Source organism: Pseudophryne corroboree, chromosome 6 (assembly GCF_028390025.1).
Source record: "Pseudophryne corroboree isolate aPseCor3 chromosome 6, aPseCor3.hap2, whole genome shotgun sequence".
In the NCBI taxonomy this organism is placed as follows: Eukaryota; Metazoa; Chordata; class Amphibia; order Anura; family Myobatrachidae; genus Pseudophryne; species Pseudophryne corroboree.
Genome location: NC_086449.1, coordinates 520,442,485 through 520,467,368, shown reverse-complemented (window position 1 = coordinate 520,467,368; position 24,884 = coordinate 520,442,485). Strand labels below are relative to the sequence as shown.

The window sequence follows — 24,884 nt, the reverse complement described above, 5'->3', positions numbered from 1 at the left end:
TCGTCCAAGTATGGGATAATTGTGACTCCTTGCTTTCGCAGAAGCACCATCATTTCTGCCATCACCTTGGTAAATATTCTCGGTGCCGTGGACAGACCAAACGGCAACGTCTGGAATTGGTAATGACAGTGCTGTACCACAAATCTGAGGTACTCCTGATGAGGTGGATAAATGGGGACATGCAGGTAAGCATCCTTTATGTCCAGAGACACCATAAAATCCCCCTCTTCCAGGCTTGCAATGAGCGTTCTGAGCGATTCCATCTTGAACTTGAACCTTTTCAGGTAACTGTTCAGGGATTTTAAATTCAATATGGGTCTGACCGAACCATCCGGTTTCGGTACCACAAACATTGTCGAATAGTAACCCCTTCCCTGTTGAAGGAGGGGAACCTTTACCACCACCTGCTGGAGATATAATTTGTGAATTGCCGCTAACACTATTTCCCTCTCTATGGGGGAAGCTGGCAGGGCCGATTTGAGGTAACGGTGAGGGGGCATCACTTCGAATTCCAGCTTGTATCCCTGAGATACAATCTGTATAGCCCAGGGATCCACCCGTGAGCGAACCCACTGGAGGCTGAAATTTCGGAGACGCGCCCCCACCGATCCTGGCTCCACCTGTGGAGCCCCAGCGTCATGCGGTGGATTTAGTGGAAGCCGGGGAGGACTTCTGTTCCTGGGAACTAGCTGTATTGTGCAGCTTCTTTCCTCTACCCCTGCCTCTGGCAAGAAAGGACGCACCTCGGACTCTCTTGCCTCTTTGTGATCGAAAGGACTGCATTTGGTAATATGGTGCTTTCTTAGGTTGTGAGGGAATATATGGCAAAAAATTTGACTTCCCAGCCGTAGCTGTGGAAATTAGGTCCGAGAGATCGTCCCCAAACAATTCCTCACCCTTGTAAGGTAAAACCTCCATGTGCCTTTTTGAGTCGGCATCACCTGTCCATTGCCGAGTCCACAGGACCCTTCTGCCAGAAATCGACATTGCATTTATTCTAGAGCCCAGTAGGCTAATGTCTCTCTGGGCATCTCTCATATATAGGACAGCGTCTTTTATATGCCCCAGGGTCAGTATTATAGTATCCTTGTCCAAGGTATCAAGTTCCTCAGATAAAGTATCTGTCCATGCTGCTACAGCACTACACATCCAGGCCGACGCAATTGCCGGCCTTAGTAGGGTACCTGAATGTGTATAAATGGACTTCAGGATACCTTCCTGCTTTCTATCCGCAGGATCTTTTAGGGTGGCCGTATCCTGTGACGGCAGGGCTACCTTCTTAGATAAGCGTGTCAAAGCTTTGTCTACCCTAGGGGAGGATTCCCAGCGTAACCTGTCCTTTGGCGGGAAAGGATACGCCATAAGCAACCGTTTGGAAATCTGCATTTTTCTATCTGGAGATTCCCAAGCTTTTTCACATAACTCATTTAACTCATGTGAAGGGGGAAAGGTCACCTCATGCCTTTTTTCCCCAAACATATAAACCCTCTTGTCAGGGACTGGGTTTTCCTCTGAGATGTGCAATACATCCTTCATTGCTATAATCATGTAGCGGATGGCTTTAGCCATTTTAGGCTGCAACTTTGCATCATCGCCATCGACATTGGAGTCAGAATCCGTGTCAATATCTGTCTCAACAATTTGGGATAGTGGGCGCTACTGAGACCCTGACGGCCTCTGCGCTGTAGGAGCAGGCATGGGTTGAGACCCTGACTGTCCCAAGGCTTCAGCTTTATCCAACCTTTTATGCAAGGAATTAACATTATCATTTAAAACCTTCCACATATCCATCCAATCGGGCGTCCGCGGCGATCCCACATTCATTTGTACCTGCTCTGCTTCCACATAGCCTTCCTCGTCAATCACGCCGACACAAGTGTACCGACACAGCACACACACAGGGGATGCTCTATTTGAGGACAGAACCCCCACAAGGCCTTTTGGAGAGACAGAGAGAGAGTATGCCAGCACACACCCCAGCGCTATATGACCCAGGAATTACACAGTAACTTAGTGTTTACCCAGTAGCTGCTGTATATACTGATTTTGCGCAAAATTTATGTGCCCCCCTCTCTTTTTACCCTCTTTCTACCGTGAATCTGCAAGGGAGAGCCTGGGGAGCTTCCTCTCAGCGGAGCTGTGGAGAGAAAATAGCGCTGGTGAGTGCTGAGGAAGAAGCCCCTCCCCCTCAGCGGCGGGCTTCTGTCCCGCGATTTTGTGTAAAATAATGGCGGGGGCTCATGCATATATACAGTGCCCAACTGTATATATGCCCACTTTGCCAAGAGGTCTCTAATTGCTGCCCAGGGCGCCCCCCCCTGCGCCCTGCACCCTACAGTGACCGGAGTGTGTGGGTTTAATGTGGGAGCAATGGCGCACAGCTGCAGTGCTGTGCGCTACCTCATATGAAGACTGGAGTCTTCTGCCGCCGCTTTTGAAGTCTTCTTGCTTCTCACGCCGGCTTCTGGCTCTGCGCAGGGGACGGCGGCGCGGCTCTGGGATCGGACGACCAAGGGTGCGTTCCTGTGTACGATCCCTCTGGAGCTAATGGTGTCCAGTAGCCTAAGAAGCAAGACCTATCCACAGTGAGTAGGGCTGCTTCTCTCCCCTCAGTCCCACGTAGCAGAGAGTCTGTTGCCAGCAGATCTCTCTGAAAATAAAAAAATCCTAACAAAATACTTTCTATTTAGCAAGCTCAGGAGAGCTCACTAAGGTGCACCCAGCTCGTCCGGGCACAGATTCAAACTGAGGTCTGGAGGAGGGACATAGAGGGAGGAGCCAGTGCACACCAGTATTCCTAATTATTTCTTAAAGTGCCCTGTCTCCTGCGGAGCCCGTCTATTCCCCATGGTCCTTACGGAGTCCCCAGCATCCACTAGGACGTTAGAGAAATCATAATTTTTGTCTGTCTGTTTACATCACATAAAAGCTGCTGCATGAATTTGGATCACATTTTGTATAGCTTAGTGACCTAGAAAGTCTGTGTGCAGGCTCTTCAAGTTCAAAATGACTATTAGTGTACAATATAAAATATACATCACAATATCAGATGGCACTACTGTGAAATCAGTTCTGCTGAGCAATAACAGACATCCACGCGAGTGAAGCCGCAGGCAAACGCTAATATTTATTAATGACGTTAGCATGGCGGAGTCCGATCCATGCGTACACACATCAGGGCTTAAGGAGGAGGGTTAGCCCTTTGAAATATCATGTACTGTAGCTGTACTGGTTCTCATAATCAGTACACTTTGTTTCCCTACATCCCTGGTGCATGCTACTGCATTAATGTGACTAATGACAGGATCCTTATTGGATATTTGCAACCAGCTCTCTCAGCTATTGGTATGGATGGCCACATTTGCTACCACTGTATACTAGAATACTATGTTTGCATCGTGTACATTTAAACTAGAGATGAGCGGGTTCGGTTCTCAGAGAACCGAACCCTACTGAACATCACGTCCTGAGTCCGGATCCGAGCCCGGCTCGGGACTTCCCGCCAGACTCGGAAACCAGAACGAGCCAAAACGTCATCATCCTGCTGTTGGATTCTCGCGGGTTTTGTATTCCATATAAGGAGCCGCGCGTCGCAGCCATTTTCACTCCGGCATTGGAGTGTGGGGCGAGAAGACGTGTCTCCGTCCTCACTCAGTATCTGTGCGGGAAAGTGGGGTAGCAATTCCAGTGCTGTCTTGTGCTGCTCAGTCCAGTGTAGTGTCTTATACTGCATCAGTCCAGTCACAGTGGTGGTGTCCTCTGCTGCCATATGTCCAGTGTAGCTGTATAAGTCCAGTGCAGTGGCACTGCCGTATAAATCCAGTGGTACTGCCATATAAATCCAGTGGTACTGCCGCATAAATCCAGTGGTACTGCCGCATAAATACAGTGGTACTGCCGCATAAATCCACTCCAGTTGTACTGCCGTATAAGTCCAGTCCAGTGGACCTGCCATATATGTCCAGTCCAGTGGTACTGCCGTATAAAGCCAGTGATAGTGCCGTATATGTCCAGTGGTACTGTCATAATTCCAGTGATACTGCCGTATAATTCCAGTGGTACTGCCGTATAAATTCCAGTGGTACTGCCATATAAGTCCAGTCCAGTGGTATTGCCATATAAATCCAGTGATACTGCCGTATAAATGCAGTCCAGTGGTACTGCCATATAAATGCAGTCCAGTGGTACTGCCACATAAATGCAGTCCAGTGGTACCGCCACATAAATCCAGTCCAGTGGTACTGCCATATAATTCCAGTGATACTGCCGTATAAATCCAGTCCAGTGGTACTGCTGTATAAGTCCAGTCCAGTGGTACTGCCATACAAGTCCAGTGGTACTGCCGTATAAGTCCAGTGGCAAGGAACGGCTAAGGCCCTGGCCTGTGTTCATGACTAGTGGTTCAGCTTCACATGACGATGGAAGCCCTCATCCTTCCGCTAGAAAAATGAAAAGAATTAAGCTGGCAAAAGCACAGCAAAGAACTGTGTGTTCTAAGATGGTATCACAAATCCCCAAGGAGAGTCCAAGTGTGTCGGCGGTTGCGATGCCTGACCTTCCCAACACTGGACGGGAAGAGGTGGCTCCTTCCACCATTTGCACGCCCTCTGCAAGTGCTGGAAGTAGCACCCACAGTCCAGTTTCTGATATTCAAATTGAAGAGGTCACTGTTGAAGTACACCAAGATGAGGATATGGGTGTTGCTGGCGCAGAGGAGCAAGTTGACGAGGAGGATTCTGATGGTGATGTGGTTTGATTAAATCAGGCACCGGGGTAGACAGTTGTTTGTTCGTGGAATGAGAAGGCCCATTGTCATGCCTGGGCAAAATAGCAAAAAAGCCACCTCTACAGTGTGGAATTATTTCACCACAAATCCGGACAACAGGTGTCAAGCCGTGTGTTGCCTCTGTCAATCCGTAATAAGCAGGGGTAAGGACGTTAACCACCTAGGAACATCCTCCCTTATACATCACATGCAGCGCATTCATCAGAAGGCACTGTCAAGTTCAGAAACTTTGGGTAAGAGCATAAGCAGTCCACCGACACCTAAATCCCTTCTTCCTCTTGTACCCAAGCTCCTGCAAGTCACACCACCATCTCCCTCAACTTCAATTTCCTCCTCAGTCAGGAACGTCAGAAGTCCTGTAGGCTAGGTCACTGGCATGACTGACGAGTCCTCTCCTAACCGGGATTCCTCCGGAGGATCCTTGAGTGGTACGCCTACTACTGCTGCTGCTGTTGCTGCTGCTGGGAGTCGATCGTAATCCCAGAGGGGAAATTAGAAGACCACTTGTACTACTTCAAATAAGCAAATGACTGTCCGACAGTCCTCTGCGAGGAAGATGAAATATGACAGCTGTCATCCTGCTGCAAAGCGGATAACTGAGGCTTTGACAGCTATGTTGGTGTTAGACGTGCATCCGGTATCCGCATTTGGTGCAGTGGGATTTAGACAATTGATGGAGATAGTGTGTCCCCGATATCAAATCCCATCTAGATTCCAGAAGTCCTCCCGGCTGCTGGTGCTTTAACCTTTGTAGGCAGTCATCTCTGGCGGATCGTATCCGTGCAAAGTATGTGCTGTGGCTGGAGCTGCAGCTGGCGGTTAGAATCTCCGGTAGCAGTGGTATGGGTAACACAATAAATACAGTTATAAACAACCACAGACAACACAATTGATATCTATCTGTGTCTGTGGGTGAATATTGATTCAGGCGCAAATGCAATTCTATTATATTTTGAAGATCACCACAAATTCATAAAAAGCTAAATGCAGCTCCCACTTGGTAATCTGAAGTGATACCAAAAAGTTTCACACAATAAATAAATATATATATATATATATATATATAAATAAGAGAGCGCATAAAGCTTCATACAATTTTATTATAATTTAAAAAAGACAACAACGTCTATTTTAACATCCATATATGCATATTATTGCTAAAGTGCTAAATGAACAATAACCGCTATGAACCCGCTACAGATGAAATATCATTGCATACATTTCAGTCCATATTAATATGACTAGTAGCAGCAGCCACTCAGTATCAACTTTGATTCCAAGGTTACTTTTATATGCTTATGTAGCTACAATGTAGCCGTCTGTCCCGCACCACAAGCCAACCGCTTGCTTTAAGTGATTAGCCACATAAGCATATAAAAGTAACCTTGGAATCAAAGTGGATACTGAGTGGCTGCTGCTACTAGTCATATTAATATGGACTGATATGTATGCAATGATATTTCATCTGTAGCGGGTTCATAGCGGTTATTGTTCATTTAGCACTTTAGCAATAATATGCATATATGGATGTTAAAATAGACGGTATGGGTAACAGTAAGACTCACCATACTGTTACCCATACCACTGCTACTGGAGATTCTAACCGCCAGCTGCAGCTCCAGCCACAGCACATACTTTGCATGGATACGATCCTCCAGAGATGACTGCCTACAAAGGTTAAAGCACCAGCAGCCGGGAGGACTTCTCTGCAATTAAGGGCTGGAAGGAGCGGTGAGATTGAACTCCCTGTCTGGCCAGACGTTTAACTTGCATAATATACTTTTCAGTTTAATGGATTCAAACTGGTGAATGAACTTTTCGTTACTCTGTGCCTGCATAAAATAAGAATTTACTTACCGATAATTCTATTTCTCGTAGTCCGTAGTGGATGCTGGGAACTCCGTAAGGACCATGGGGAACAGCGGCTCCGCAGGAGACTGGGCACATCTAAAGAAAGCTTTAGGACTATCTGGTGTGCACTGGCTCCTCCCCCTATGACCCTCCTCCAAGCCTCAGTTAGGATACTGTGCCCGGACGAGGGTACACAATAAGGAAGGATTTTGAATCCCGGGTAAGACTCATACCAGCCACACCAATCACACCGTACAACTTGTGATATGAAACCCAGTTAACAGCATGATAACAGAGGAGTCTCTGAATAGATGGCTCACAACAAGAACCCGATTAGTTAACAATAACTATGTACAAGTATTGCAGACAATCCGCACTTGGGATGGGAGCCCAGCATCCACTACGGACTACGAGAAATAGAATTATCGGTAAGTAAATTCTTATTTTCTCTGACGTCCTAGTGGATGCTGGGAACTCCGTAAGGACCATGGGGATTATACCAAAGCTCCCAAACGGGCGGGAGAGTGCGGATGACTCTGCAGCACCGAATGAGAGAACTCCAGGTCCTCCTCAGCCAGGGTATCAAATTCGTAGAATTTTGCAAACGTGTTTTCCCCTGACCAAGTAGCTGCTCGGCAAAGTTGTAAAGCCGAGACCCCTCGGGCAGCCGCCCAAGATGAGCCCACCGTCCTTGTGGAATGGGCTTTTATTGATTTAGGCTGCGGTAATCCTACCGCAGAATGCGCCAGCTGAATAGTGCTACAAATCCAGCGCGCAATAGACTGCTTAGAAGCAGGAGCACCCAGCTTGTTGGGTGCCATCAGGATAAACAGTGAGTCAGTTTTCCTGACTCCAGCCGTCCTGGAAAAATAAAATTTTCAGGGCCCTGACTACGTCCAGCAACTTGGAATCCTCCAAGTCCCCAGTAGCCGCAGGCACCACAATAGGTTGGTTCAAGTGAAAACCTGAGACCACCTTCGGGAGAAACTGAGGACGAGTCCTCAACTCTGCCCTATCCATATAGAAAATCAGATAAGGGCTTTTACATGACAAAGCCGCCAATTCTGACACACGCCTGGCCAAGGCCAAGGCCAACAGCGTGACCACTTTCCACGCGAGATACTTTAGCTCCATGGTTTTAAGTGGCTCAACCAATGCGACTTTAGGAAATCCAACACCACGTTGAGATCCAAAAAGTGCCACAGGAGGCACAAAAGGAGGCTGAATATGTAGTACTCCTTTAACCAAAGTCTGAACTTCAGGCAGTGAAGCCAGTTCTTTCTGGAAGAAAATCGACAGAGCCGAAATCTGGACCTTGATGGACCCCAATTTGAGGCCCAAACGTCACCCCTGCTTGCAGGAAGTGCAGGAATCGACATAGTTGAAATTCCTCCGTCGGGGCCTTCATGGCCTCCCACCAAGCAACAAATTTTCGCCAAACGCGGCGATAATGTCTTGCGGTGACATCCTTCCTGGCTATGATCAGGGTAGGGATGACTTCCTTCGGAATACCCTTTTCCTTTAGGATCCGGTGTTCTACCGCCATGCCGTCAAACGCAGCCGCGGTAAGTCTTGGAACAGACAGGGTCCCTGCTGCAGCAGGTCTTGTCTGAGCGGCAGAGGCCAAGGGTCCTCTGCCAGCATCTCTTGAAGTTCCGGGTACCAAGCTCTTCATGGCCAATCCGGAACCCCTAGTATGGTTTTCACTCCTCGCCTTCTTATTATTCTCAGTACCTTGGGTATGAGAGGTAGAGGAGGAGACACATAAACCGACTGGTACACCCACGGTGTCACTAGAGCGTCCCCAGCGATCGCCTGAGGGTCCCATGACCTGGCGCAATATCTTTTCAACTTCTTGTTGAGGCGGGACGCCATCATGTCCACCCGTGGTCATTCCCAACGGTTTACCCGCATTTGGAAAACTTCTGGATGAAGTCCCCATTCTCCTGGGTGTAGGTCGCCCATCGGAGAATCCTTGTGGCTTCTGCCATCGCCATCCTGCTTCTTGTGCCGCCCTGTCTGTTTACATGGGCGACCGCCGTGATGTCGTCTGATTGGATCAGTACCGGCTGGTTCTGAAGCAGGGGCCTTGCTTGGCTTAGGGTATTGTAAATGGCCCTTAGCTGCAGAATATTTATGTGAAGCGAAATCTCCTTGGAAATTTCTTCCGTGTGTGACTGCACCCCAGCCCCGAAGGCTGGCATCCGTGGTCACCAGGACCCAGTCCTGTATTCCGAATCTGCGGCCCTCTAGTAGATGAGCCCTCTGCAGCCACCACAGCAGCGACACCCTGTTTCTTGCTGACAGGGTTATCCGCTGTTGTATCTGTAGATGGGACCCGGACCATTAGTCCCACAGGTACCACTGGAACGTCCTTGCGTGGAGTCTTCCGAATGGAATTATGCTTCGTACGAAGCTACCATTTTTCCCAGGACTCGTGTGCATTGATGTACCGACACCTGTCCTGGTTTTAGGATGTCTCTGACTAGAGATGACAACTCCTCAGCTTTTTCCACTGGAAGAAACACTCTTTTCTGGTCTGCGTTCAGAAACATTCCCAGGAACAGAAGACGTGTCGTCGGGACCAGCTGTGACTTTGGAATATTGAGAATCCAGTCTTCCCGAGAGAGTGCTACCCCCACTACCAACTGTTCTTTGGACCTCGCCTTTATCAGGAGATCGTCCAAGTACGGGATAATAAAAACTTCCTTCTTGCGAAGGAGTATCATCACTTCGGCCTTTACCTAGGTAAAGACCTTCGGTGCCGTGGACAACTCCAACGGCCGCGTCTGGAACTGATAGTGACAGTCCTGTACCACATATCTGAGGTACTCCTGGTGAGGGGGGTAAATGGGGACATGCAGGTACGCATCCTTGATGTCCAGGGAGACCCTGTAATCCCCCTCGTCCAGGCTCGTAATAACCGCCCTGAGCGATTCCATCTTGAACTTGAATCTTCTGATATAAAGGTTCAAGTATTTTAATTTCAAGATGGGTCTCACCGAACCGTTGCGGTACCACAACCACTGTGGAATAGTAACACCTTCCTTGCTGAAGGAGGGGCACCTTGACAATCACTTGTTGTGATTATAGTGTTGAATATCCACCAACACCGTCTCCCTGGCAGAGGGAGGTGCCGGTAAGGCAGATTTTAGGAAACGGCGGGGGGAAGAACATCTCGAACTCCAGCCTGTACCCCTGAGATACTACTTGAAGGACCCAGGGATCCATGTGAGAGAGCCCACTGTCCGCTGAAATATCTGAGACGGGCCCCCACCGTACCCGGGTCCGCCTGAGCAGCCCCAGCACCATGCTGTGGACCTACCGGACGCAGGGAGGACTTCTGCTCTTGGGAACTAGCTGTGTGTTGCAGCTTTTTCCTCTACCTTTGCCTCTCGGCAGAAAGGATGAGCCTCTATCCGTCTTGCTTTTCTGGGGCCGAAAGGACTGTACTTGATGATACGGTGCTTTCTTTTGTTGTGGGGTAGCCTGTGGGAAAAAAATCAATTTCCCAGCAGTAGCTGTGGAAACGAGGTCTGAAAAACTATCCCCAAACAGTTTTACCCCCTTATAGGGCAACTTCCATGTGCCGATTCGAGTCGGCATCGCCTGACCATTGCCAAGTCCATAACCCCCGTCTGGCGGCAATGGACCTAGCGCTTATTTTTGATGCCAGCCGGCAAATATCCCTCTGTGCATCACGCATGTATAAGACCACGTCTTTTATATGCTCTATTTTCAGCAAAATATTGTCCCTATCCATAGTTATTTTCCGACAGAGAATCTGACCACGCAGCGGGAGCACTGCACATCCATGCCGAAGCAACGGCTGGTCGCAATATAATGCCCTAGTGTGTGACCATATCTTATAGGGTAACCTCCTGCTTTCTATCAGCAGGTTCCTTCAGGGCGGCCGTATCCCGGAGACGGTAGTGCCACCTTTTCTGATAAGCGTGTAAGCGCTGTATCTACCCTATGGGGTGTTTCTCCACGTGACCTATCCTCTGGCGGGAAAGGGTACGCTGCCAATAACCGTTGTAGAAATTATCAATTTCTTACCGGGGGAAGACCACTCTTCCTCACATACCTCATTTAATTTCTCAGATGCAGGAAAAACTACTAATAGTTTTCTCTCACCAAACACAATACCCTTTTATGTGGTACCTGGGGTATAATCATAAATGTGTAATACATTTTTCATTGCCTCAATCCTGTAACGGGTGGACCTATTTGGAGGGTACACCAGTCTCATCGATGTCGACACTGGAGTCAGTATCCGTGTCGACATCTGTGTCTGGTATCTGAGGTAGCGGGCGATTTTAGAGCCCCCCATGACATTTGAGACGCTGGAACAGGCACAAGCTGAGTAGCCGGCTGTTCCGTGTCGTCGACCTTTTTTGTAAGGAGTTGACACTTTCACGTAATCCTTCCATAAGTTCAACCACACCGGTGTCGACCCCGCAGGGGGTGACAACATATTTACAGGCATTCGCTCCGCCTCCACCTCATTATCCTCCACATACCTGTCGACACAGCCGTACCGACACACAGCACACACACAGGGAATGCTCTGATAGAGGACAGGACCCCACAAAGTCCTTTGGGGAGACAGAGGGAGAGTATGCCAGCACACACCAGGGCGCTATATATCACAGGGATAGCACCTATAAAAAAGTGTTTTCCCTTATAGCTGCATATATATTGTATACTGCGCCTAAATTGTGCCCCCCCTCTCTTTTTAACCCTTTCTGTAGTGTATTAACTGCAGGGGAGAGCCAGGGAGCTTCCCTCCAACGGAGCTGTGAGGGAAAAATGGCGCCAGTGTGCTGAAGGAGATAGCCCCGCCCCTTTTTCGCAGACTTTTCTCCCGCATTTTTATGGATTCTGGCAGGGGTTAATGTACATCCATATAGCCCTGGGGGTTATATGTGATGTATTTTTGCCAGCCAAGGTGTTAATGTTGCTGCTCAGGGCGCCCCCCCCCAGCGCCCTGCACCCATCAGTGACCGCAGTGTGAGGTGTGCATGAGGAGCAATGGCGCACAGCTGCAGTGCTGTGCGCTACCTTGATGAAGACTGATGTCTTCTGCCGCCGATTTTCCGGACCTCTTCTTGCTTCTGGCTCTGTAAGGGGGCCGGCGGCGCGGCTCTGGGACCGGACTCCGAGGCTGGGCCTGTGTTCGATCCCTCTGGAGCTAATGGTGTCCAGTAGCCTAAGAAGCCCAAGCTGGCTGCAAGCAGGCAGGTTCGCTTCTTCTCCCCTTAGTCCCTCGATGCAGTGAGCCTGTTGCCAGCAGGTCTCACTGAAAATAAAAAAATTAAAACTAACTTTTATCTAAGAAGCTCAGGAGAGCCCCCTAGATTGCACCCTGCTCGGTCGGGCACAAAAATCTAACTGAGGCTTGGAGGAGGGTCATAGGGGGAGGAGCCAGTGCACACCAGATAGTCCTAAAGCTTTCTTTAGATGTGCCCAGTCTCCTGTGGAGCCGCTATTCCCCATGGTCCTTACGGAGTTCCCAGCATCCACTAGGACGTCAGAGAAATATCGATTACAGACGGAAGTGACTTTCATTAGTTGTACAAAGCAGTTTATAGTGTACTACTTTGTTTCATTTAACAAGCAGTGCTCACAGTGATACAATTAAGTGAGTTCAGAGATTTGTCTCTACAGGACTGGTTGCTACTATTTAGAAACTAGGCTGTATCTTAAAGTTTTTTAATTTTGTTATCATTGTGTGTTTAGATAACCGGCCGGTGGATATGGATTGTTAATGTATTTATTTTAATAAATGAATTTTTAAGTCCAATCTATATGCGCTGTAATACTTCCTTTTGCATCTTGATTTTTTCCACTAATAGGGTTGAGTAGCCCTATATTACTGGCAGCACATAGATTGGAGTGACAGAGTGCGTGGCTACTTCTATTGTTATTTGGTATTTTATTTACCAGCAATTGCCTCTAGAAAGTACACAGGGACCTGTGATGGTGGATTCCAGTGGGGATGAATTAATAATCTGTGAGGAGGATGTACACGCTGAAAGGGGTGAGGAAGCGGAGGATAAGGTGGACATCTTGCCTCTGTAGAGCCAGTTTGTGCAAGGAGAGATGAATTGCTTCTTTTTTGGTGGGGGCCAAAACAAACCAGTCATTTCAGTTACAGTCGTGTGGCAGACCATGTCGCTGAAATAATTGGTTTGTTAAAGTGTGCATGTCCTGTTTATACAACATACGGGTGGGTGGGAGGGCCCAAGGACAATTCCATCTTGCACCTCTTTTCTTTGCATCATGTGCTGTTTGGGGACTAGTTTTTAAAAGTGCCATCCTGTCTGACACTGCAGTGTCACACCTAGATGGGGCAGATGTTTGTGCCGCCCACTAGTGTCGCTTAGCTTAGCCACCCAGCGGCCCTCGGTGCACCTTTTTTTTTTCTTTGCATTATGTGCTCTTTGGGGCCTAGTTTTTAAAAGTGCCATCTTGTCTGACACTGCAGTGCCACTCCTAGATGGGCCAGGTGTTTGTGCCGCCCACTTGGGTCGCTTAGCTTAATCATACAGCGACCTCGGTGCAACCTTTTGGCCTAAAAACAATATTGTGAGGTGTCCAGAATAGACTGGAAATGAGTGGAAATTAATGTTATTGCGGTTAATAATACCGTAGGATCAAAATTACCCCCAAATTCTGTGATTTTAGCTGTTTTTATGTTTGTCTTCAAAAATCATCCAGCTTCAAAACCAAAACCCGAAAGGTGGTTTTGGCAAAACCAATCCAGATCCAAAACACGAGCGAGGATCCAGATCCAAAACACGAAAAGTGTCCGCCGCACATCTCTAATTTAAACACTTATTTTATTACATTCTGCAGCCTTAAGTCTGAGAACTCACACGGTCGGATGACAGTATGGTCTTAATAGCTTACAACTGGCAACCTACTCTGTGTCTGCACCCTGAAAATCCATTTCTCTTTCATTTCAAAACAATAGATCCTATACATATTGTCAGGAGTCCTATTTCCTTTCTAAAGACTGTTAAACAGAAGCTTGGTTGAATGACTTTTTCCTGGCTGCAACGTTTTGGTCCACACCATTCTACTTGCTGGTGCAGTCACAACACAATTCTAATTTTAAAATAAGACAATTGGAATTTTACATATAACTAATGCTAGCCATACTTCACAGTGATTTCTTTTAAATATCTGATCCAGATCTTTGCTCCTATGGACAGACTTAGGGGGTTATTTAATTTGTCCCGAGGGTGCCGGGTGATAAGTATTGGCGCCGGGGGCTATTTAATTGGCCCCGATAAGCCGGCGCATTAAATACACTGAACCTGTGTGTTTACGGATGAAAAAGCAGGTTTTACCAGCCGAGCAAAATAAATAGCCCGACCGCAGCACCCGAAGAAACATCGGGGCTTTGTACTCCCGATGTCTCTTCGGGCCAAATTGAATATCCCCCTAAAGGTGATTAGCAGGTCCAAGTCACATGCAAGTCCTGGAACCCTGCGAAATGTTAGCAATGGTGGAGTTCCCATGCTATTAGTGTGAGGGAATAGGATTTATTTCATGTGGGAAGATCATTTTAATTCTGCTTCTCTACACATGGACTAAAGTGGCAACGCCCCCGGCCAACATCTAGAAGGGGTAGCAAAGGTCAACAAACTGCAGAACTATCTTCTCAAAATAGCAAATTCTCACAGGAAGCACAAACTCAGACAAACTGATTCTTACCATTTCATCATAGAACTCTGAAACTACGGTCTTTTTCCCCAACATCACATTTGTGTCAGACTGAAACAGCTTCAGCAAATGGTATAATGTAACCTGAGCAGCATTAAACAGAAAAAAATAAAGTAAGTCTCCAGGAAAAATAACAAAATAGAGAACAGACATGTACCCAGGTTTCCAGCACCATGAGTTGTATGCCAGTTATCAATAAAGGTCTAACGCAGCAATCAAAATGTATAGTATAAATGCCGAGATTACGGAGAGCTATGTAGAAATAATTCGAAAAACATTTCATGTAAACCAAGAGTGCATTTCTTCAAAAATGTATTTTATTAAAGCATGACCTGAGATTACATCAAATGTACATCTTTATGTATATATGAGTTAACACACATCGTGAATAACTATCCATTGTATAATAAAGCTTATTCCATCATACATTTGACAACGGCATTGTCCAATTTAAGATACAAATAACGTAAATCAAAATGAAAGAAATATAGAGCAAGCCCGGATCCATGCCCGCAGTACCACCTACACAGCCATTCCCTACCAAGTAGGGACTAAACCAAGAGTGTGTTTAACACAATGCAAGTCACCGCACAGTAGTGGGGGAAGAAGGTTCATATCACTACATGCATTACCATACACCACCCACCACTGTACTTTATAAAGAGAAGCAGGAGGTTGGCTTAGGCTGACTCTACACTGAGATCACCATCAGACAAGGCTTGGGGTATATTTACTAAAGAGCAGATTTTCAGAAGTTGAGATGTTGCCCAGAGCAACCAGATTCTACTTAACATTTATCTAGCTGCTTCATAAAGGCTTGAATAGCTAGAATCTGTTTGATTGCTAAGGACAACATCTCCACTTCTATAAACCTTGCCCCTTAGTAAATATACCCTCAATATCTGACATTGCAATACACTGTCAGATAATTGGCCTATATTATTGGTCTGATGACAAGTATATCCACTGTCAGGTCCGAGCAGCAATTAGAGTAGCTGTTGTGCATGCTGGAAGATTTCTCATGCCCAACTGAGTGTAATTGGTGCTCAGTCTCAGCCACACACACAGTGACTATCAGCTCATCAGGGCCATAATTGTCCAGTGTATGGCTGCCAAGGATATCAGCAGGAAATTTGAGAGGCACTCAGACATTCCTTTAGAGAGGACTAAAATGAGATGAATAAAAGTAAGAAAACAGGTGTGCTCACAAACACTGCTGCTTGTTTGAAAAAAAAAAAAAAATACACAATATTTATTGTACAATTATACACTAAAATGCAATAATAAAATACACATATACCATGGTTGCAGGTGGAAGTAATAACAATATCCTGTGGCCAAAGGGCTAAATAATTAATAATAGCTTTAAAGCTATGATGCACAGTAGTAAGAGATGAGGTTACATTTTCACTATATACATTTGTGGCCTACCATCAGACTAGAAAACATATGCAGCTACAAATAATAGAAAATTATACGCACCGAAAAATCAGTTTCTTCTAAATGCTCCATGGCAGACCTTACGGTGGATTAGTACTCCAATCACCAAGAGGCAGACAGGAAGTGTTTTCCACAGGAACCTCACACTTTGTAAATAAGCTAGCGCCTCCTGCTCCCCTGTCTCTTTTGAGTCTCTCTCCTACTCTGTGGGAAAAAAATACACAATAATGGGGGGACAATCTAAAGCATAGGTCTTCAACCTGTGGCCCTCCAGCTGCTGTGAAACTACACATCCCAGCATGCCCTGCTTCAGTTTTAGCATGCCTTAATAGCAAAACTGTGACAGGGCATGCTGGGATGTGTAGTTCCACAGCAGCTGGAGGACCGCAGGTTGAAGACCCATGATCTAAAAGCTTCCATGGAGCATTTAGAAGAAACTGAATTATCTGTGAGTATAATTCGCTATTTTCTTCGTCAGTCTTCATGGCAGCCCTTACGGTGGGATATACATAGGGAGGGCCAACAAACAGTCAAGACTCCAAGATCTGAATGCACATTATTTAATGCCTCTTGAACACCAGACTTCCAAAGTGGAGGCCCAAAATATTTAAAGCATAATGCTTTGAAAAAGTATGTACTGAAGACTAAGTTGCTGCTCCGCAAATGTCCTTTGGGGAAGCATGCCCATAAAATCAATACTGCTCTAGTCGAGTGCAGTTTTATAATTTCTGGTATCCAACGTTCTTCTCTTATATAGTCGAAGACAATTAACTCTCTGATCCATCTTGAAATGGTTTGCTTAGCTGGTACACAACCTTTTCTTATTCCCATAGGGATAACAAACAGATGCTTTGTTTTCCTAAATTCATCCACTCTGAGCAAATAGATGTGGATCTTACCAAGTCTAGCATTTGGAACATCCATTCTTCATCATTCTTTAGTTGAGGAAAGAAGGATGATACAGGTAAAAAGAGGATACAACATTTTGAACGAAAGCTGGATTTGTTCACAGTACCTTATCTGGCATAAAATTTAAAAAAAGGTTCTTCTGCCCATAGGGCCTGTAGTTCACTTATTCTCCTGGCTGAAGTGATTGCAATTAGGAGAACCACATTCCAAGTCACATTTCAGAGCTGGTTCTCCCAAAGTTTCAAACTAAGACAGCATTAGACCTTTCAGGATTAAATTTAGATCCCATGGAACTACAAATTCCCTTATGTGGACAAATTCTCTTTATGGCCTGACAGAATCTTTTACTTAAATCTTCTTCCACTAACTTCCTCTCTAACAGTATACTCAAAGCGGATATCTGTACTTTAATAGTCAACACTGTCAGACCCTTCATAAAGCCATCATATAAAAAGTGAAGAACCTGTGGAATTTCCGCTTTTTATAGGATCATATTTTGTTTGTCTAAAAAAAAATTAAAGTTTTCCAGATTTTATAATATACTTCTGAAGAAACGCATTCTTGCTTTCAGCAGAATCTAAATTACCTGGTCAGAGTTCTCTTTGTTTCAGCAATGTTTGCTCAACCTCCATACCGCTGAATTGAGGCTTGCTACATTTGGATGAAGCAGGGCCTCTGACTCAGTAGATCTGACCTCACCGGTAGTACTCTCTTCTATTGCCATTTCCAAAGAGGTTAAAAACCATGTTCTCCTTGGCCAAAGGGAGATACAGCTACTACCTGCACTTAGTCTCTGATTTTCTCAATATGCAAGTTATGAGAGGAAAATAAGACTTTAAACCTACCAGTAAATCTTTTTCTCGTAGTCCGTAAAGGATGCTGGGACTCCGTAAGGACCATGGGTATAGACGGGCTCCGCAGGAGAGATGGGCACTTCAAGAAAGACTTTGACTCTGGGTGTGCACTGGCTCCTCCCTCTATGCCCCTCCTCCAGACCTCAGTTAGAGAAACTGTGCCCAGAGGAGACGGACAGTACAAGGAAAGGATTTTTGTAATCCAAGGGCAAGATTCATACCAGCCACACCAATCACACCGTATAACTTGTGATATACTATCTAGTTAACAGTATGAAGAACAACATATCATCGGCCCAAAACCGATGAAACTATAACAATCCTTATGTAAGCAATAACTATATACAAGTCTTGCAGAAGTAGTCCGCACTTGGGACTGACGTCCAGCATCCTCTACGGACTACGAGAAAAAGATTTACCGGTAGGTTTAAAATCTTATTTTCTCTAACGTCCTAGAGGATGCTGGGACTCCGTAAGGACCATGGGGATTATACCAAAGCTCCTAAACTGGCGGGAGAGTGCGGATGACTCTGCAGCACCGATTGAGCAAACAGGAGGTCCTCCTCAGCCAGGGTATCAAATTTATAGAACTTTGCAAAGGTGTTTGACCCCGACCAAGTAGCAGCTCGGCACAGCTGTAGTGCCAAGACCCCTCGGGCAGCCGCCCAAGACGAGCCCACCTTCCTAGTGGAATGGGCCTTAACCGATTTCGGTAACGGCAATCCTGCCGTAGAATGCGCCTGCTGAATCGTGTTACAGATCCGGCGAGCAATAGTCTGCTTTGAAGCAGGGCCGCCAACCTTGTTGGCTGCATACAGGACAAACAGTGCTTCTGTTTTTCTGACCACATCAAGGGACTCGGAATCCTCCAAGTCACGTGTAGCCACAGGCACGACAATAGGTTGGTTCATATGAAAGGATGAGACCACCTTAGGTAGGAATTGAGGACGGGTCCGCAACTCCGCTCTATCCATATGGAAAACCAGATAAGGGCTTTTATGTGATAAAGCCGCCAATTCCGAAACTCGCCTAGCCGAAGCCAAGGCTAACAACATGACCACCTTCCAAGTGAGATATTTCAACTCCACTGTTTTAAGTGGTTCAAACCAATGTGACTTAAGGAAACTTAACACCACGTTAAGGTCCCAAGGCGCCACCGGAGGTACAAAAGGAGGCTGAATATGCAGTACTCCCTTCACAAAAGTCTGTACTTCAGGTAAAGAGGCCAATTCCTTTTGAAAGAAAATGGATAAGGCCGAAATCTGAACCTTAACGGAGCCTAATTTTAGGCACAAATTCACTCCAGTTTGTAGGAAGTGAAGAAAACGGCCTAGATGGAATTCTTCCGTAGGAGCATTCCTGGCCTCACACCAAGAAACATATTTTCGCCATATTCGGTGATAATGTTTAGACGTCACATCCTTCCTAGCCTTTATAAGAATAGGAATGACCTCATCCGGAATACCTTTTTCCGCTAGGATCCGGCGTTCCACCGCCATGCCGTTAAACGCAGCCGCGGTAAGTCTTGGAACAGACAGGGACCTTGTTGTAACAGGTCCTGCCTTAGAGGAAGAGGCCACGGATCTTCTGTGAGCATTTCTTGCAGATCCGGATACCAGGTCCTTCGTGGCCAATCTGGAACAATGAGAATTGTTCGCACTCCTCTTTTTCTTATTATCCTCAACACCTTGGGTATGAGAGGAAGAGGAGGTAACACATATACCGACCGGAACACCCACGGTGTCACTAGGGCATCCACAGCTACCGCCTGAGGGTCTCTTGACCTGGCGCAATACCAGTGTAGCTTTTTGTTGAGACGGGATGCCATCATGTCTATTTGGGGTAGTCCCCACCGACTTGCAATCTGCGCGAAGACTTCCTGATGAAGTCCCCACTCTCCCAGATGCAGATCGTGTCTGCTGAGGAAGTCTGCTTCCCAGTTGTCCACTCCGGAATGAACACTGCTGACATGATTCTCCGCCCAGCGAAGAATTCTGGTGGCTTCCGCCATTGCCACTCTGCTCCTTGTGCCGCCTTGGCGGTTTACATGAGCTACTGTGGTGATGTTGCCTGACTGGATCAGAACTGGTCGATTGCGAAGTAAGATCTCCGCTTGACGTAGGGCGTTGTATATGGCCCTTAGTTCCAGGATGTTGATGTGAAGACAAGTCTCTTGACTTGACCAAAGTCCTTGGAAATTTCTTCCCTGTGTGACTGCTCCCCAACCTCGGAGGCTCGCGTCCGTGGTCACCAGGATCCAGTCCTGAATGCCGAACCTGCGGCCCTCTATAAGGTGAGCACTGTTTAGCCACCACAGGAGAGATACTCTGGCCCTGGGGGACAGGGTGATCCACTGATGCAATTGCAGATGCGACCCGGACCATTTGTCCAATAGGTCCCATTGGAAGGTCCTTGCATGGAATCTGCCGTATGGAAGGGCTTTGTATGTTGCCACCATCTTTCCCAGAACTTGAGTGCAATGATGTACTGACACTTGTTTTGGTTTCAACAGGTTCATGACTAGAGTCATGAGTTCCTGCGCTTTTTTAGTCGAAAGAAAAACCCTGTTCTGGCCTGTGTCCAGAATCATGCCCAAGAAGGGCAGACGAGTTGTAGGATTCAGCTGCGACTTTGGAATATTGAGAATCCAGCCGTGTCGCTGTAACACATTCAGTGAAAGTGATACGCTGTTCAGCAACTTCTCCCGTGATCTCGCTTTTATGAGGAGATCGTCCAAGTACGGGATAATCGTGACACCCTGCTTGCGCAGGAGCACCATCATTTCCGCCATTACCTTGGTGAAATTCTCGGGGCCGTGAAAAGCCCAAACGGCAACGTCTGAAATTGGTAATGACAATCCTGTATCGCAAATCTCAGGTACGCCTGATGAGGATATATGGGGACATGCAGGTATGCATCCTTTATGTCCAGAGATACCAAAAAATCTCCCCCTTCTAGGCTGGCGATGACCGCCCTGAGCGATTCCATCTTGAACTTGAACCGTTTTAAGTAAAGGTTCAGGGATTTTAAATTTAAAATGGGTCTGACCGAACCGTCCGGTTTCGGAACCACAAACAGAGTTGAGTAGTACCCCTGCCCTCTTTGAAGCAGGGGAACCTCTACCACCACTTGTTGAAGACACAATTTGTGAATCGCATGTAACACTATCTCCCTTTCCAGGGGTTGTTTCGGTAGGGCCGATTTGAAAAACCGGCGAGGAGGCACTTCTTCGAATTCCAGCTTGTAACCCTGGGAAACTATTTCTATTGCCCATGGATCCACCTGTGAGTGGACCCAGACGTGGCTGAACAGTTGAAGACGTGCCCCCACAGGAGCTGACTCCCTCAGGGGAGCCCCAGCGTCATGCGGTGGATTTTGCAGAGGCCGGGGAGGACTTCTGTTCCTGGGAACTAGCTGTGTTATGCAGCTTTTTCCCTCTGCCCTTACCTCTGGCAAGAAAGGACGATCCACGTGCTCTCTTGCTTTTATTGGAACGAAAGGACTGCATTTGATAATGAGGCGCTTTCTTAGATTGTGAGGGAATATAAGGCAAAAAAATTGATTTACCTGCCGTAGCCATGGAGACGAGGTCAGAGAGTCCCTCTCCAAACAATTCCTCATCCTTGTAAGGCAACAACTCCATATGTCTCTTGGAGTCGGCATCAACAGTCCACTGTCGGGTCCATAAGAGACGCCTAGCAGAAATCGACATAGCGTTTATCCTGGAACCCAGTAAACTAATGTCTCTTTGAGCATCCCTCATATAACAAGACCGCATCTTTTATATGCCCTAGGGTCAATAAAATGGTATCCTTATCAAGAGTCTCAATATCCGTTGATAAGGAATCTGTCCATGCTGCTACAGCACTACAAACCCAGGCCGACGCAATAGCCGGTCTGAGTAACGTACCAGAATGTGTGTAAATGGACTTCAGGGTAACCTCCTGCTTGCGGTCAGCAGGATCCTTGAGGGTAGCCGTATCTTGGGATGGAAGCGCTATCTTTTTTGATAAGCACGTCAAGGCCTTGTCCACCCTAGGGGAGGATTCCCACCGTATCCTGTCCTGCGACGGGAAAGGATACGCTGTTAGGATCCTTTTGGGAATCTGCAGTTTTTTGTCTGGAGTTTCCCATGCTTTTTTACATACTTCGTTCAGCTCATGTGAGGAGGGAAAGGAGACCTCAGGTTTCTTTCCTTTATACATGTGTACCCTCGTGTCAGGGACAGGGGGTTCCTCAGTGATATGCAACACATCTTTTATTGCGATAATCATATATCGAATACCTTTAGCCAACTTTGGCTGTAATTTTGTATCATCATAATCGACACTGGAGTCTGAATCCGTGTCGGTATCTGTGTCAACTATTTGGGATAGTGGGCGCTTCTGAGACCCCGAAGGTCCCGGCGACATAGGGACAGGCATGGGTTGACTCCCTGACTGTGCCCCAGCTTCGGCTTTGTCTAGCCTTTTGTGCAATAAATTAACATTTGCACTTAAAACATTCCACATATCCATCCAGTCCGGCGTCGGCACCGCCGACGGAGACCTAACATTCATAAACTCCCCCTCCTCCTTAGGTGAGCCCTCAACCTCAGACATGTCGACACACACGTACCGACACACCACACATACACAGGGAAGCTCTTTTCTGAAGACAGGTTCCCCACCAGGCCCTTTGGAGAGACAGAGAGAGAGTATGCCAGCACACACCCCAGCGCTATATGACCCAGGAATAACAGTAAATTAATGTTTACCCAGCAGCGCTGTTTTATGTATCTGCGCCAATTATGTGCCCCCCCCCCTCCCTCTACTTTAAAACCCTCTGTCACCGTGTGTCAAGCAGGGGAGAGTCCGGGGAGCTTCCTCTCAGCGGTGCTGTGGAGAAAAATGGCGCTGGTGAGTGCTGAGGGAGAAGCCCCGCCCCCTCGGCGGCGGGCTTCTGTCCCGCTCAATTTTTTCAATACATGGCTGGGGCTCTTTTTATACATGTACAGTGCCCAGCTGTACATGTATATATACATCTGTGCCATAAGAGAGGTTTATATGGCTGCCCAGGGCGCCCCCCCCACCCTGCGCCCTGCACCCTTACAGTGACCGGAGTGTGTGAGGTGTATGGGAGCAATGGCGCACAGCTGCAGTGCTGTGTGTTACCTCAGTGAAGATTCAAGTGTCTTCTGCCGCCTCAGATGGGTCTTTTCCTCACATACTCACCCGGCTTCTTTCTTCCGGCTCTGCGAGGAGTACGGCAGCGCGGCTCTGGGACGGACGGCGAGGGTGAGACCTGCGTACCGATCCCTCTGGAGCTAATGGTGTCCAGTAGCCTAAGAAACAGAGCCCTGAACTCAGAGAAGTGGGTCTGTTTCTCTCTCCTCAGTCCCTCGATGCAGGGAGTCTGTTGCCAGCAGGCTCCCTGAAAATAAAAAACCTAACAAAAATGCTTTCTTACAGGAAACTCAGGAGAGCTCCTGAAATGCACCCAGTCTCCACTGGGCATAGTATCAAACTGAGGTCTGGAAGAGGGGCATAGAGGGAGGAGCCAGTGCACACCCAGAGTCAAAGTCTTTCTTGAAGTGCCCATGTCTCCTGCGGAGCCCGTCTATCCCCATGGTCCTTACGGAGTCCCAGCATCCTCTAGGACATTAGAGAAATGGGGGGGGAATACATAACCCAGTTGAACGCTCCATCTCATTGAAAGAGCATCTATGGCCTGAGTCTCAGGAACGGGTGGCACTCCATCTCCTGGCTGTCGGGATTCTGGCGCGCAGCATACCGGCGCCATGATCCCAACTGCTGGGATACCAACAACTATTTTCCCTCTTGGAGTGTCCACGACAACCCTTTAGGGAGAACAAATAGCGCAGCACGCCACCGTTTCCGCAGCGTGGCGAGCGCAGCGTGGCGAGCGCAGCGAGCCTGCATGGGGCTCTATTGCACTCGCCCCGCTGCCAGCATTCCAGCGGTCAGGATCCCGGTGCTGGTATACTGGGCACCGGGATACTAAGCATTGGTGAATTGTAGTACACCCGCCAGGAACACTATATGTAAATAAAATTGTGGAAGGTTTGTATTCAGATTATTCTCCATCAGGTCTATTTCTAGACAAGCAAATCTCCTTACTATTGCATGGAATACTGTGTATTCAGTTCTCATTCTCCTGGTAGAATCTTCTTTCTGCTTTTGGTGCCATCTTGATTATTCAAATACTGTCACATTGTCTGAGAAAATTTTTAGATGAGAACCCTTGAGCTGATCTTGGAAATAGACTATTGCCTTTCATACTGCTTTCACTTCTCCCTGATTTTAGGAGAGTAATTTTTCCTGTGGGGACCACCATCCTTGTGCTACGTATTGTAGTAGATGTGCCCCCCATCCTATTGAACTGTTATCTGTTGTTAATTTCCAGAATTGTGGATGCAATAGTGAAACAGACCTGTTCCTCCTTTTTAGATTTCTCCAACTAGAACCAGCCCTGGTCGCTGGGATTGTCAATATAGCTTAACTGTGCTCCTGCTGTTGATCAGTGACACACCAGCGCCAGGGACTGACCCTGCGACACTGGCACAGTGTGTGAGGCAGCGACAGCCTGGCAAACTATAGTGGCCTGCAGAGAAGGAGCTCAAAATACTCATATAAAGATCTGCAGCACCAAACTCAGTATGTTAGTGTGCAGTAATGGTAGGATGTAGTGCAGTGCGGTGTGCAGTAATGGTAGGATGTAATTTAGTCAGAGCCCAGGGCAGTAGCAGCGCATCTCCACTCCACTTGTGCGCTGCCTTCCTGAGTCCAAGGAGAAGACCCTGTGACAGTCCCGACCGTCCTGACCCCAACACACTGCGGATAGAACAAGCAGAAGCAAAGAGGAGGTACTGATTTCCTCCGGCTTCCTGGCAAACTGACCCACACCAACTCTGAAGCAGCCCCACAATTACTATTTTTTAGATCTTTTTTCCAGACATGACCACGATTCATATGGGGTGGGGGGGTGCCAAAGGAAACTTTCGCCCTGAGCTCCGCAAAGTCAAGAACCAACCACGTGGGACTATACCTATGGCTGACAACACAATACCTTATAGACAAAGTCACATGCAAAGTTGTACCTTGTTGCACCACTGTACTAATGTGGACAGTTCTTTGATCTTCCCATATCTCTCCTCTGAGAGTGTAACCTCAGACAGATAAGTGTTTATCTAGAAATTGTACTAATTGGATTTTTTCCCATTTTGTGATCCAACCATACGAGCGCATGGTTTTGATCGTAATTTCTGTTCTGATCTTCCTGAAATCAACATATTACTGAAGTACAGCCAG

General features: G+C 47.1%; 1 protein-coding gene across 2 annotated transcripts in view; it reads right to left on the bottom strand.

The window, feature by feature from the left end:
- The window catches only part of YEATS4 (YEATS domain containing 4), a 66,232-nt gene that overhangs the window by 4,480 nt on the left and 36,868 nt on the right, over positions 1-24,884 (bottom strand). Inside the window, exon 5 of one of the 2 annotated variants that reach the window (XM_063927507.1) lies at positions 14,363-14,455. The exons of the other annotated variant lie outside the window; for it this stretch is intronic. Coding sequence (XP_063783577.1) covers positions 14,363-14,455 — 93 coding nt within the window. The remainder of the gene's footprint in view (positions 1-14,362; positions 14,456-24,884) is intronic. 2 annotated transcript variants of the gene reach the window in all.